Raw genomic sequence first — 13,071 nt, 5'->3', positions numbered from 1 at the left:
CGGGTTTCCTGCTTTAAAAACTCATGAATATTATCACCCTCGCGAGAGGAATTCGTAGAATTTAGGGCGGTGAACAGATGAAGATGTTGACGGGAAAGAGGAGGGCGGTTTCTCTCACACACACGCGCACACACACACACAGACACACACACACACACACACACACACACACACACACACACACACACAGTCTTTGCTGTATCTAAATAAACCAACGGTTTCCTTTACGTGCCGCGCGCTCTTCTCGGTCTCTCTCGCGCACACGTTTAGGTCAGATCGGTTTCCGGTTCCTGTCAAAATAAATGTGTCAGTGCAAAAATTTACAAGAAAGTGAAAATAAGAAGTACTCTGACCTTTACCTGCAGTAAAAGTACTAATACCACACTGTGATAGTACTCCACTAGAAGTAAAACTCCTGCATTCAAAACCTTGACTGAGTAAAAGTATATAAATTAATAGTGTGTGATGTTGATTTAAATATAAAGAAAATAATTCCTGCTGTTTTACGTTTATTCTGATAATTAATGAGCATTTCATCATGATTATCTGGACTAAAGTTCTGAAGTAGTAAAATAATATTCATATATAATATATATATATATAAATATAAACAAAGTTCAGTGTGTTTCGTGTCAGAACAAATAAATACAAAATCTCCCAAACATTTTTCTTCAGAAACATTTTTCCTCTTTTTATTCCAAGAAAAAAAAAGGTTCTTTTTTTATCCCAAACGATAAAATAAAACAAACTTATATTATTAATAACAACAACAATAATAATCAATCATTAAGAGGATAAGTATGACAATTCTCACATTTTATCTCTTTTTTTTATTTTATTTGTGGCTTTTTCTCTATGATGATGTTGGTCGATTAAACATGCAGCTAAATAAGTCCGATGATGATGATGATGATGATGATGGTGGTGGTGAGGAAGAGGAGGATGAAGACAACCAGGAGAGAGAGAGGTGTTACAGACCATGAAGTCAGAGCTGACTGTATGATTTTACTTCCCAGACAATGAAGCAAAGCTAATGTGCGTTGCTCGACACAAAATGGCCGCCAGCGGGGAGCTACGAGGTAAGCTAAGCCAACCAGTTAGCAGTGTTAGCAGGAACTAGCTTTAAAACATAGTAAGACTTGAGGTGATAGCTAGCTTGCTAAAATACTGGACTGGTCTTTTCAGTTCTGATTAGCATTCCTCATTGAAACCAATGGTCCCGATAGCCTCAGAGCTAACAGCCTGCTAGCAGGAACCAAAACACAGTAAAATTTAAAACTGATTTCTGTGAATTTCAAAATAAAAGCTTGAATCACAACTGATCCCAAATCAGCATTAAGCTCCACGTGGGTTGTAACCAGGAAGAGAAAGGGGAAGGGGAAGGGGGAATAATGTCAGATCACTATTGGCTGAGAGGGGGGGGGGGGGGGGGGTTATGGGAGGTATGAGGAAGAGAGGAAAGGAAACGAGGAGACGAGTGATGAACGGATGAGTTGAAATGTCTGCTGAAAAAAACAAGTGTGCATTTCTTTGTTTGATGTTTTATTTCCTTCCCTGGTCTGAGGGTCAGAGGTCGGGGGGGGGGGGGGGGGGTCAAAGGTCATTGTGTGTGTGTGTGTGTTGCTATCAGCTGCTGTCAGGTGACGGCTCTCTCTCTCGATGCATGGAGGCGGAGCTCTGATGTTTCATGCTGTCCAGGTACTCCTGCTGAGAGACGGCCAGCACCGAGGCCAGGATCTCATCGTCCTCCCAGTCCGTCAGACCTGGAACACACAGAGCAGAGAGACCAGGTCACAGAGACCAGGTCACAGAGACCAGGTCACAGAGCAGTCAGTCAGTCAGTCAGTCAGTCAGTAGTATTAGTAGTATTAGCAGTAGTAGTAGTAGTATTTGCAGTAGTAGTAGTAGTATTTGCAGTAGTAGTAGTAGTAGTAATAGTATTAGTAGTATTAGCAGTAGCAGGAGCAGTATTAGCAGTAGCGGTAGTAGTAGTAGTATTTGCAGTAGTAGTAGTAATATTATTAGTAGTATTAGCAGTAATATCAGTAGTAGAAGTAGTATTAGCAGTTACATCTTACCAAACGCTGTAGGTGACATCTCCTGCATGATGGCTCTGTACTCCAAATGATGACGACTCTGATTACTGGGACCTACACACACACACACACACACACACACACACACACACACACACACACACACACACACACACACACACACACACACACACACACACACACACACACACACACACACACACACACACACACACACACACACACACACACACACACACAGTCAGAAGTTCCATCCATCACAGCTCATGCTGCCCTCTGATTGGCCGAGTACAGTGAGTGAGTGTGTGCATTACCTGGCGCGCAGGGGGAGGGGGGTTTGTTCAGGATGAGGGCGGCTCCTGCGGGGGAGGGGGGCTTGTTGTTTGTCGACGGGGGGGTCGGGAGGTCAGAGTGGGAGTGGGAGGGGTCAGAGTCGCGTTGCCGTGGCGACCGGGCGCTCCAGTCGTCCGGTCCACTGGAGGCCGCCGCCGTCGCAGAGCTGCAGGTGGCGCTGGCCTTACGGGGCTGAGAGAGACAGAAACAGGACTCTAACCACCTCTTTAATTGGATCCTCTTAATTGGATGAAGACCAGGTTTCGTGGGCGTACCTGTCGGGCCTGCTTCTCCTGGTCTTGGAGCCACTGCAGGTAGGACTCCCGGGCCACCTGCTCCTCGATGGCCTCGTTGGTGGCCTCCCAGTCCGTCGCCCTCTTCTTGTCCTCCAACATCTGCTGCTCGATCCACGACTCCTCCGACGTCTTGATGGCCGACTTCATCAGCGTCTGCTCCGCGTACTGAGGGAGGGGGGGGGGGGGGGGGGGGGGGGGGGGCAGTTACACGTATTACTGAACACAGTATTCACAGGTGTGGTGTTCAAACAGCTGTTATTAGAGCGACTAGCGAGCGACATGTCCAGCAGTGGTATCAGACCTACGGAGCGGACGTTTCTTATTAATGCTTATTATGTTCTGCACAACTATTGTGAAGTTCACACAGAAACTGTAAAGGAACAAACGCATAAACGCTCTCCAGTAGGACAGCGACTTCAGCCTCCAGCAGCGCTACGAGGGAGAACGAGTGTGTTGACCACATTTATGATCCATAATCTAGTAAACTTTGATCTGACAACCGATCTACTTCCTGTTTACACCGGCGCCCGATGACCAGTGTGCATGAACAGTCATGTGATATTCATTTACAGCTTGATGGAGCCTCAGACGAGTTCTGTTGTCTGGTTCCAGACCTGTGACTCCGCCCACTCCACAGAGTTCTAGTCCACTGATTGGTCCGGCATCGTGACACTAAACAGCTGTTTCTCCATGAAGAAGGGACGGGGAACTAACGATTAATCGTCAGTTAAGAGGTGTTAAAAATCTACATGTGAGTAAATATGTTAGTTTACAGGATGTTCAACCTGTTTCTTTATAACTTGACAGGGTTTGTATGAAGGTAATAAAGTAGTTTATGAATATGAGTTCACAGATACAGCGCTGGTTCTGCTCTTTAGACTCGCTCTGCTCTGAAAAACACCGGGAGATGTTTTCGTGGTGTCTACGTAAAAACAACGCTAGATTCAGGCGGATACGTTGGTCTCTCGTGATTGGTTAGGTTCTGGTACCCCTGGTTTGAAGGCAGGCAGTCCCAGTCCGACCCCGATCGTGGCCTTGTTGGGGTTCACCACCGAGTTGTAGTGGATGTTGCGGTGGTAGCTCACTCTGATTGGCTCGTCGTTGTTCTGGTGAATGCCGTGGAACGTGTTGATTGGCTCTGTAGGAGGAGGAAGAGGCGGGGTTAAGGGCTGGTGGAAAATGATTGGTTGACAGATCTGCAGATGGTTTCCTATTGGACGATCGGACTCACCATTGCTGTCCTGGTACACCTCCACCGGTCTGTTGTACATCTCAGCCATCGCCTGCATCTCAATGTGGTTGCCGTGGCAATTGTTTTTCCTCTTCCTGTTGATGTATGTCGTGAAGTCCTCCGTCACATAGTTGGAGAAATAGTCAGCGTTCTTCATCTGGGAGGAAGAGGAGCATGATGAAGACACAGGAGGAGACGTTTGAGGAAGAGGAGCGTGATGAAGACAGACAGCAGGAGCTGAAACTTACCAGGTAGTCCATACAGTGTTTCCTGACCACTTCATGCATGTCCTGATCTCCGTACACCTGGTCAGCTGAGACACAGAGACACACGGAGGTCACAGGTCAAACTACACACTCACATCCATGAAGAGACAAAACTGGACATCCTTAACTCAGGAGACAGGAGACACGGCACGACCTTCAGGAGACACGGAACGACTTTCAGGAGACGCGGAACGACCTTCAGGAGACACGGAACGAATTCAGGAGACACGGAACGAATTCAGGAGACACGGAACGAATTCAGGAGACACGGAACGACCTTCAGCAACGACTTCAGGAGACACGGAACGACCTTCAGCAACGACTTCAGGAGACACGGAACGAATTCAGGAGACACGGAACGAATTCAGGAGACACGGAACGACCTTCAGCAACGACTTCAGGAGACACGGAACGACCTTCAGGAGATACGGAACGACCTTCAGGCGACACGGAACGACCTTCAGGCGACACGGAACGACCTTCAGGCGACACGGCACGACCTTCAGGAGACACGGCACGACCTTCAGGAGACACGGAACGACTTTAGGAGACACGGCACGACCTTCAGGAGACACGGCACGACCTTCAGGAGACACGGAACGACTTTAGGAGACACGGCACGACCTTCAGGAGACACGGAACGACTTCAGGAGACACGGAACGACCTTCAGGAGACACGGAACGACCTTCAGGAGATATGGAACGACTTCAGGAGACACGGAACGACCTTCAGGAGATACAGAACGACTTCAGGAGACACGGAACGACCTTCAGGAGACACGGAACGACCTTCAGGAGACACGGCACGACCTTCAGGAGACACGGAACGACCTTCAGGAGACACGGAACGACTTTAGGAGACACGGAACGACCTTCAGGAGACACGGAACGACCTTCAGGAGACACGGAACGACCTTCAGGAGACACGGAACGACTTTCAGGAGACGCAGAACGACTTTCAGGAGACACGAAACGACCTTCAGGCGACACGAAACGACTTTAGGAGACACGGAACGACCTTCAGGAGACACGGAACGACTTTAGGAGACACGGAACGACCTTCAGGAGACACGGAACGACCTTCAGGAGACACGGAACGACTTTCAGGAGACGCGGAACGACTTTCAGGAGACGCGGAACGACCTTCAGGAGACACGAAACGACCTTCAGGCGACACGAAACGACCTTCATGAACGACTTCAGGAGACACGGAACAACTTCAGGAGACTCAAATGAAACCCCCCCATGTTGTCCAAAAGAAAGAAAAGAAGCACTTTGAATAAACACAGCTCTGAAAAACACATCAAGCTTTTATTTCGTAAACACAGTTATGTGTGCATGTGTCTGTGTGTGCACATTGTTTTAGAATGAGGACCCTGAAGGCAGAAACATGTTAAAATAATAACATTAATAATAATGAGGTGCTGTTATTGAAGCTAACTGGAATGTGTCCATGAAGACAAAGTAGATTTAAAGGAGCTGAACTTCTCTCTTTTTACTGACTCACAAGTAAACTGAACCTCTAATGCGAGCACGCACACACACACACACACACACACACACACACACACACACACACACACACACACACACACACACACACACACACACACACACACACACACACACAGTTATGCAAATGAGCACCACTTTGGTTTGATTTCCAGCAAGTCACATGGTCCGTCACCACGGCGATTCTCAGAACCTCACCAACAACTTCCTTTTTCTCATCAGTAGTGTTTGTGGGTAAGTTAGTTAGTGACACACACAGAGAGAGAGAACACAAGTATCAAAAGTACCAACACAAGTATCAGTACGAGTATAAACAAGTATAAATACAAGTATCAGTGCAAGTATCAACACAAGTATTAGTACTTCAGCTTCAGTACAGACTTTAAACTGTGTGACGATAAAAAAACATCCTAAAGAACACAGAAATGTTTCACACCGAGCTGTTAACTTTCTGTTTCAGGTGGGCAGCTGTTGCTGTGTGTGTGTGTGTGTGTGTGTGTGTGTGTGTGTGTGTGTGTGTGTGTGTGTGTGTGTGTGTGTGTGCGCGTGTGTGTGTGTGTGCGTGCATGAGATGATTTCTGTGAAATGTGAGACGAAGCAGAGAAACATGTCTCTGAAAACAGAAGTGAGAAGAAGTCTGAAGTCTGTGTGAGCTCAGATACTCATCAAGAACCTGACTGAGATCATAATGAGTCACCAGACACACACACACACACACACACACACACACACACACACACACACACACACACACACACACACACACACACACACACACACACACACACACACACACACACCACTGATGTCCAGCGTACAGGAACACGAGTGATGTCTGTGTTCAGGCCTTTAAGTCTGGATGGAGATCATCTCAAACGACCCCGGGTCAGGGTCATGAAGTTATAAAAGTTTATGAACTTACACTTATATTTTATTGAATATTTATGAAATAACTATTGTTCAAGGATTTTTGAATGGAAGCTAATTTTAATCTATTTAAAGAGTCTGGCGTCCCCCATCAGAGAACCACGGCTCTTGTGGATCTGAGGAACCCTTTAGACCGATGAGGGAACACACTTCATCACCACTTTGATCTTCAGGAGACCTTCCTCATCGTCACTGAGCATGCCCACTAGCGTTTCCTTTAGCCCCGCCCCCTCAGCCTCGCTCTCATTCACACAAACGGAGGAACAGAACTGTGTTCAGCTGTAATGATGATGAATGAATATTCATGTTAAAACACGGGGAACATCACACACACTTCTCTATATATTATGAACAGAATCAGAAGATATTTAAAGTCTGATTTGAGTTGATCCATAACTTAACTGAAGGTGATGATTGAATATTTACGTCTCATTAGTTTAAATATGATTAAATGTTGATGATAAAGTAGATCAATAACTCAACTAATTGATCATAACCTCAATAATAAATATTATTATAGAAAATATTCTGAATCAGGACTGAACTTATTTACATATTTATTAAATAAAGTCTTTATAAATAAATGTCTGATCAGAATGATTAATGTGTTTCAGCTGATCGTCCCCTGTAGAGCCACCAACCCTCTACAAACAACACATCGTGAATTATGTGTTTGATTCTGTTTCAATGAAGCAGAAAATAAAATGACAACACCGACACCTGCTGGTGACCAGAGGAACTACACACACACACACCTGAGGGATAACAAGGTGAGTGTGTGTGTGTCAGTGTGAGTGTGTGTGTGTGTCAGAGTGTGTGTGTGTGTCACTCACCCACGGCTCTGAACAGACACGCTCCGTCCTCCTTCATCTTCTTGATGACAAAGCCTTTCTTTTCCCTCAGAGCTTTTTCAAACCAGTGCTCCTGCTGAACACACGCGCACACACACACGCACACACACACACGCACACGCACACACACACACACACACACGCACACACACACACACACGCACACACACACACACACACACACACACACACACACACACAGGGTCAGCTGTGTAGTGGACTTTTTAAAGGTTTGTCAAAGGTGTGAAAAGTTTCACATTGAGTCGATTCACATGTTATTAAAGGAAAAAGACACAAATATATATATATAAATAAATAATAAATAAATAAATTAGTGCTGGGCAAGTTAACGTGTTATTAACGCATTAATTAATTAACGGCGCGTTAACGCAATCGTCTCGTTACAGAATCGTGACTAGCGGTGAACAGCTGTTTGTGTGACGTCTCTTCCTGTTTCCTTCACCTACAGTCCCCTGGGTCCTAAGTCCCTCCATGTACAGCTTCTCATCACCCTCTATGTACCAACGTACATTTATAACAAACACCACACATGTTACGCTAATCAGCGTAGCATAGTGTCTGACCAACATACCAACAAAAAGCACGAAAGAAATGATTCATTTAAATTATTGTTTTAGAGTTTTTAAAGTGTTTAGTTTGTAATATGTATAATAATCAAATCATTTAGTTATCACTACTGAGAATTGAACAAACATAAAAACATGACGTAGATAGGTTTCAGGTTTCAAGATGTAGATTTAAATTCATCTCGGACACACATGAAGATAAAGTTGTGAACACGCTGAATATCTATTACAACTGTGAGCTCTGAGTCAGTGAACAGCTGTTGTGATGTGTATTTAAATGTGAGTCCATCACGTTTAACTCCACAGATTGTTTCTCTCACAGAAAGACAAACGATATGAACTGATGATCAAAACTGAGTTTGTATCATTTACTTATTTTATTGTTATTATTAAAGAAATGTTCATTATTTAACAAAAATATAAATATATTCACATATTTTAAAAATAATACTGACTCATCAGAAAATCAGAGTCCCCTCACGGACACCTGGTCTCTGTGAGGACACCTGGTCTCTGTGAGGACACCTGGTCTCTGTGAGGACACCTGGTCTCTGTGAGGACACCTGGTCTCTGTGAGGACACCTGGTCTCTGTCTCTGTGAGTACACCTCAGCGCCCATAGTCTTCTCTGTCATGTCCATTGTCTCCTGTATTTGTAGTCTGTGGTCTGTTAGTTTCACCAGCAGCACCTTGTCGTAGCAGTAGTAGTACCTTCTTGTAGTAGTATCATGTCATAGTAGTAGTAGCAGTAGTACCTTGTCGTAGCAGTAGTAGTACCATGTCGTAGTAGTAGTAGTACCTTCTTGTAGTAGTATCATGTCATAGTAGTAGTAGCAGTAGTACCTTGTCGTAGCAGTAGTAGTACCATGTCGTAGTAGTAGTAGTACCTTCTTGTAGTAGTATCATGTCATAGTAGTAGTAGTAGTAGTACCTTGTCGTAGCAGTAGTAGTACCTTGTCGTAGCAGTAGTAGTAGTAGTAGTATGTATGCAATACTTCATTACTATCAAGTCATGAAAGGTAATGATAACACTTCAAAACATATCCGTTTACTGTTGTTTTCCCCCGTTAGCATTAGCTCTAGTGCTAATGCTAACGTTAGCTTCCCTACCTGCTCCACTGTAGCCGGGTCCACGGACTGCAGCCGTGCAGCGTTCTCGTACTCGTCCTCGCTGTTGTTCCCGGCTCCTTCCTCCGTGTCCTGTCCTCCTCCTCCTCCTCCTGGTCCAGTCACCTGTCCTCCTCCGGTCAGAGCTAACCCTCCAGAGCAGGTTCCTGTCTGCCGCCGCCTCTTGCTCAGTCCGGGCCCGGAGCAACAGCTGCCTAACCCTCCTCCTCTTTCTCCTCTTTCAACTCTTTCACCTCTTTCACCCCTTTCACCTCGTTCACCTCCTCCTCCTCCTCCTCCTCCTCCGGCCGACACGACGAGTTCTCCTCCTCCTCCTCCGCTGCTGCTGCTGCTGTCCCGACCGTCTACTCCCGGTCCCACCACCGGTCCCACCACGGAGGAGCCGACGGGCGGAGGAGAGGCCTGCTGAGACCGGGAGCTCGCGTCGATGCTGATCCGCCCGGAGGACCACGGAGGAGGAGACGCTCTAGGTCGGGCTCCGGCTCGGTGTTGATGCTGGTGAGGATCGGAGCCGCTCCGACGGTCGCTGTCGTCGGCGTGGTCCGAGACACCGACACCGGAGCTGGGCTTCTTCTTCGGGAGGATCGTCATGGTGGTGTGTGTGTGTGTGTGTGTGTGTGTGTGTGTGTGTGTGTGTGTGTGTGTGTGTGTGTATGTGTGTGTGCGTGTGTGTGTTCTGGATCAAATGTTTCGGTGAACCGACCTTTTAAGGCTCTTAACGAACCGAAACCGACGATCAGGAACTACGATGATTCGGCTCCTTTTCAACGGTTTATTTTATCTTAATAAAAACAAACCGCGGCTCCTCTTCCCGTCCAGTCCACAAAACATCAACACAATCTGACGGAGGGCAGTGACGTCACTTCCTTGTTACGACGGCAGTTTCTTTTTTTTTTTTTACGTCAGGCCGTTAATCGGATCTTTATTTTTATTTTTTCCCCGACGAGAGGTTTCTGTGTTCAACAACATTATACCTTTAGTTTGCACAAACTTTAATCTACAACATGAACAGCTTATATAATAATAATATTAATGTTATTATTGATCATTATATTGGTAATTATGCTAATTATTATTATTATTATTATTATTATCGATAAATAATAATATTATTATTATCAATAAATATTATTATCATCAATACATATTATTATTATTATTATTAATACATAATAATAATTGTTATGAATATAATTACAATAATAATGATCGTTATTATTGTAATTATATTTTATTCTTTCTGCTGCCTGAAACTCCTCTCTGGGCATCAATAAAGTTTCATATTCAATTATTATTACTTATTTTATGAATGACATACACACACATATATATTATATATGTATATATATATACGTATATATACATATATAGAGAGAGAAGCTTGTTTGAGGGGTGCAGGTCTTGTTTGAGGGGTGCAGGTCTTGAACACCTTGCGGACACAAACAGGATTCTGTCACCTGAGGGGCTGAAGAAGAGGCGGGGCTGTGATTGTGACGATCTGATTGGACGGCTGGCAGTGACGTCAGTCACAGACAGCAGAACAACTGGTTCTGATGGAATGTGAATACGTGCTGTACTTCTTGTACTGTACAGTTTTGAGGTACTTCAGTGTTATCCTCCTACATCTCAAAGGGAAGTATTGAACATCTTACTGCTCTACATTGAGTTTAGTTTACTTCAGATTTGATTTAGTTTCACACGTCCAACAGGTCAGAAACCACGAGGTGGATCCAGAACCTGCTGGACAGATGATATTTACAACATTATTATAACCTTCGCCTCCAATATGTGGTGTAGTTGAAGTATGAAGCAGCAGAAAAAAATACTCAAGTTCATCACTTCTGATGCGTCACTAATAAAAAATCCAAAAATAAATATAAATGTCATTCTGTTTCCATAATGAGTCATTTTACTGTGAATACTTTAAGTACATCTATCTAATACTACTGTGAATACTTTAAGTACATCTATCTAATACTACTGTGAATACTTTAAGTACATCTATCTAATACTACTGTGAATACTTTAAGTACATCTATCTAATACTACTGTGAATACTTTAAGTACATCTATCTAATACTACTGTGGTACTTTGAACCACAGTTTGCAGGTTTAACTGAAGGACCTGAACGCCTCGTCCTCTCTGAGCATTAGTGACATCACACCTCAGATCATTTGCATGAATTCTTTCACTTGAACCAAACTGTCAGTAAATTACAGACTGAACTAGTTTGAGGAAACACAACAAGAATCTGTGAGAATGTCGTCGGTGAGTCGAGACATCAGAGACGAGACGAGAGTCAAACCCAGAGACTCAGAAGATCAGTTTGTCTCCTCAGAGTCCTTCAGCAGCATCCTGATCCTCCAAAAGACCCACAGGAGGTAAGACCACATAGAGAGTATTCATATAACAATACAACACAGGAGTAATACTCTGTTACAAGATGAAGCATCTTATAGGCGGAAGATGGAGAATAAGAAGATTATGATTAAGGCCGCAGGATTATAGTCAGTGTGCTTTGACAGTGTTACTGCCTTTGTGCCACAAAGCCACACTGAATCATCTTCTTCTGGGCGAAAGTACAAAAGTCTACAGCGTAGCTCCCATCATTTCCAAAGGCTTCTCAAACAAAGATGTAGATGTCCAGTACAGAAATGACGGGAGCCATTTGTGGACCGTCCATCACGAACACAAGATTCAATCCAAGAGTCTGAATCTAAGATGCAGAAAAGAGAGAAGCGACATCTCACTCCAACCTGAACGACACCACCGGTAACATCAGCGTGTGTGTATATATAGCCACGTCTTAGACCTGGACTACGTTAGACCTGGACTACGTTAGACCTGGACTACGTTAGACCTGACTGATGACGGGCCTGGTGCCATGTAGAAACACACCTCTTTATTGTGTATTCTATTCAAATAGCTGAAGACTGTCTCGTTAGTGGAACGCCGTGTTCTTTACGTGTGAGGGTTGAAGCATGGAGCCACCCTCCTTTGTTTTCCTCTCTTCTTCTTTAGAGGAGCAGCAGAGTCTAGAGTCTCTGTTGTTTTGAGGTACGGCATTGAGTGAAATACGACCGTGGCTAAGTGGAGTGCCGATGTGTCCTTGAGCAAGACACTAACCCCGAGTCTCCCGTAGCTACAGTGTGAAAGGATCTGAGTTGTAAGTCGCTTTGGATAAAATGACTGTAATGGAATCGCTTCTTTAAATTGAGCTCCAGCATCATCACATAGACATCGAGCGCTTAACGGCGTAAACTCCGTTAGTAGTCCGATAAAAGAGGGTTCTGTGGAAAAACTATTAAATCTTCTATTTGAATGCATTAGTCAGAACCAGGTCGAGGGTTAAACCAGCGATGGGTTTCTGTTCACTGGAATCTAATAATGAGATGAACGCAGCACTGAGGCTCATTATCCACATGAATATTCACCTACAATAATGACTTCATCTCTTTTAAGGACTTGATAAAACCTCTGAGCTGGGTCTGGTACACGAGAACACATAGAACTGGCTGTGTTGTTTTCCAGGTTGGGTGTGAAAGACTAACTACCTTTCAAATGAGTTTAGTTTAGTTTAGTCTAGGGTTTAATAATAGGCTGGAGTCAAAGCTGTTTCATTGATAAAATAGTTTGTAGAAAGTAGTAGAAACCATGTTTTTACCAGACTTCTGTTCTCAGCTTCAGTCACATGATGTTGACACAGTGTTCAGAGCTCATAAAACATCATAAATCATAAACATGAGTCAGGAATCAGATACCAGGCTGTGGGGTGAGTGTGTATTTATAGTATCCTCACACACACACACACACACACATCTTTAGTTACAGTTGGTGCTCAGTGTTGAGTAATAATAATAAATATAATAATAATAATTACAAT

General features: G+C 44.3%; 1 protein-coding gene across 2 annotated transcripts; it reads right to left on the bottom strand.

The window, feature by feature from the left end:
* Positions 1-670: 670 nt before the first annotated feature.
* otud5a (OTU deubiquitinase 5a) lies at positions 671-10,022 on the bottom strand. 2 transcript variants are annotated; one of them, XM_079181203.1, is made up of 9 exons: positions 9,170-10,022; positions 7,456-7,549; positions 4,166-4,230; positions 3,918-4,074; positions 3,676-3,824; positions 2,666-2,851; positions 2,372-2,582; positions 2,079-2,150; positions 671-1,763 (listed from the first exon to the last, which is right to left on the bottom strand). In XM_079181203.1, the coding sequence occupies exons 1-9, from the start codon at positions 9,776-9,778 to the stop codon at positions 1,627-1,629; spliced, it is 1,680 nt and encodes a 559-aa protein (XP_079037329.1). In that variant the 5' UTR covers positions 9,779-10,022; the 3' UTR covers positions 671-1,626. The 2 variants fall into 2 exon arrangements, with proteins under 2 accessions (XP_079037329.1, XP_079037330.1); XM_079181204.1 differs by having other exon boundaries at positions 7,456-7,546.
* Between the last annotated feature and the right edge of the window lie 3,049 nt (positions 10,023-13,071).

The sequence above is a fragment of the Pholis gunnellus genome (assembly GCF_910591455.1).
Source record: "Pholis gunnellus genome assembly, chromosome: 2".
Classification (NCBI taxonomy): domain Eukaryota; kingdom Metazoa; phylum Chordata; class Actinopteri; order Perciformes; family Pholidae; genus Pholis; species Pholis gunnellus.
This window is presented reverse-complemented; position numbering and strand designations above follow the sequence as displayed.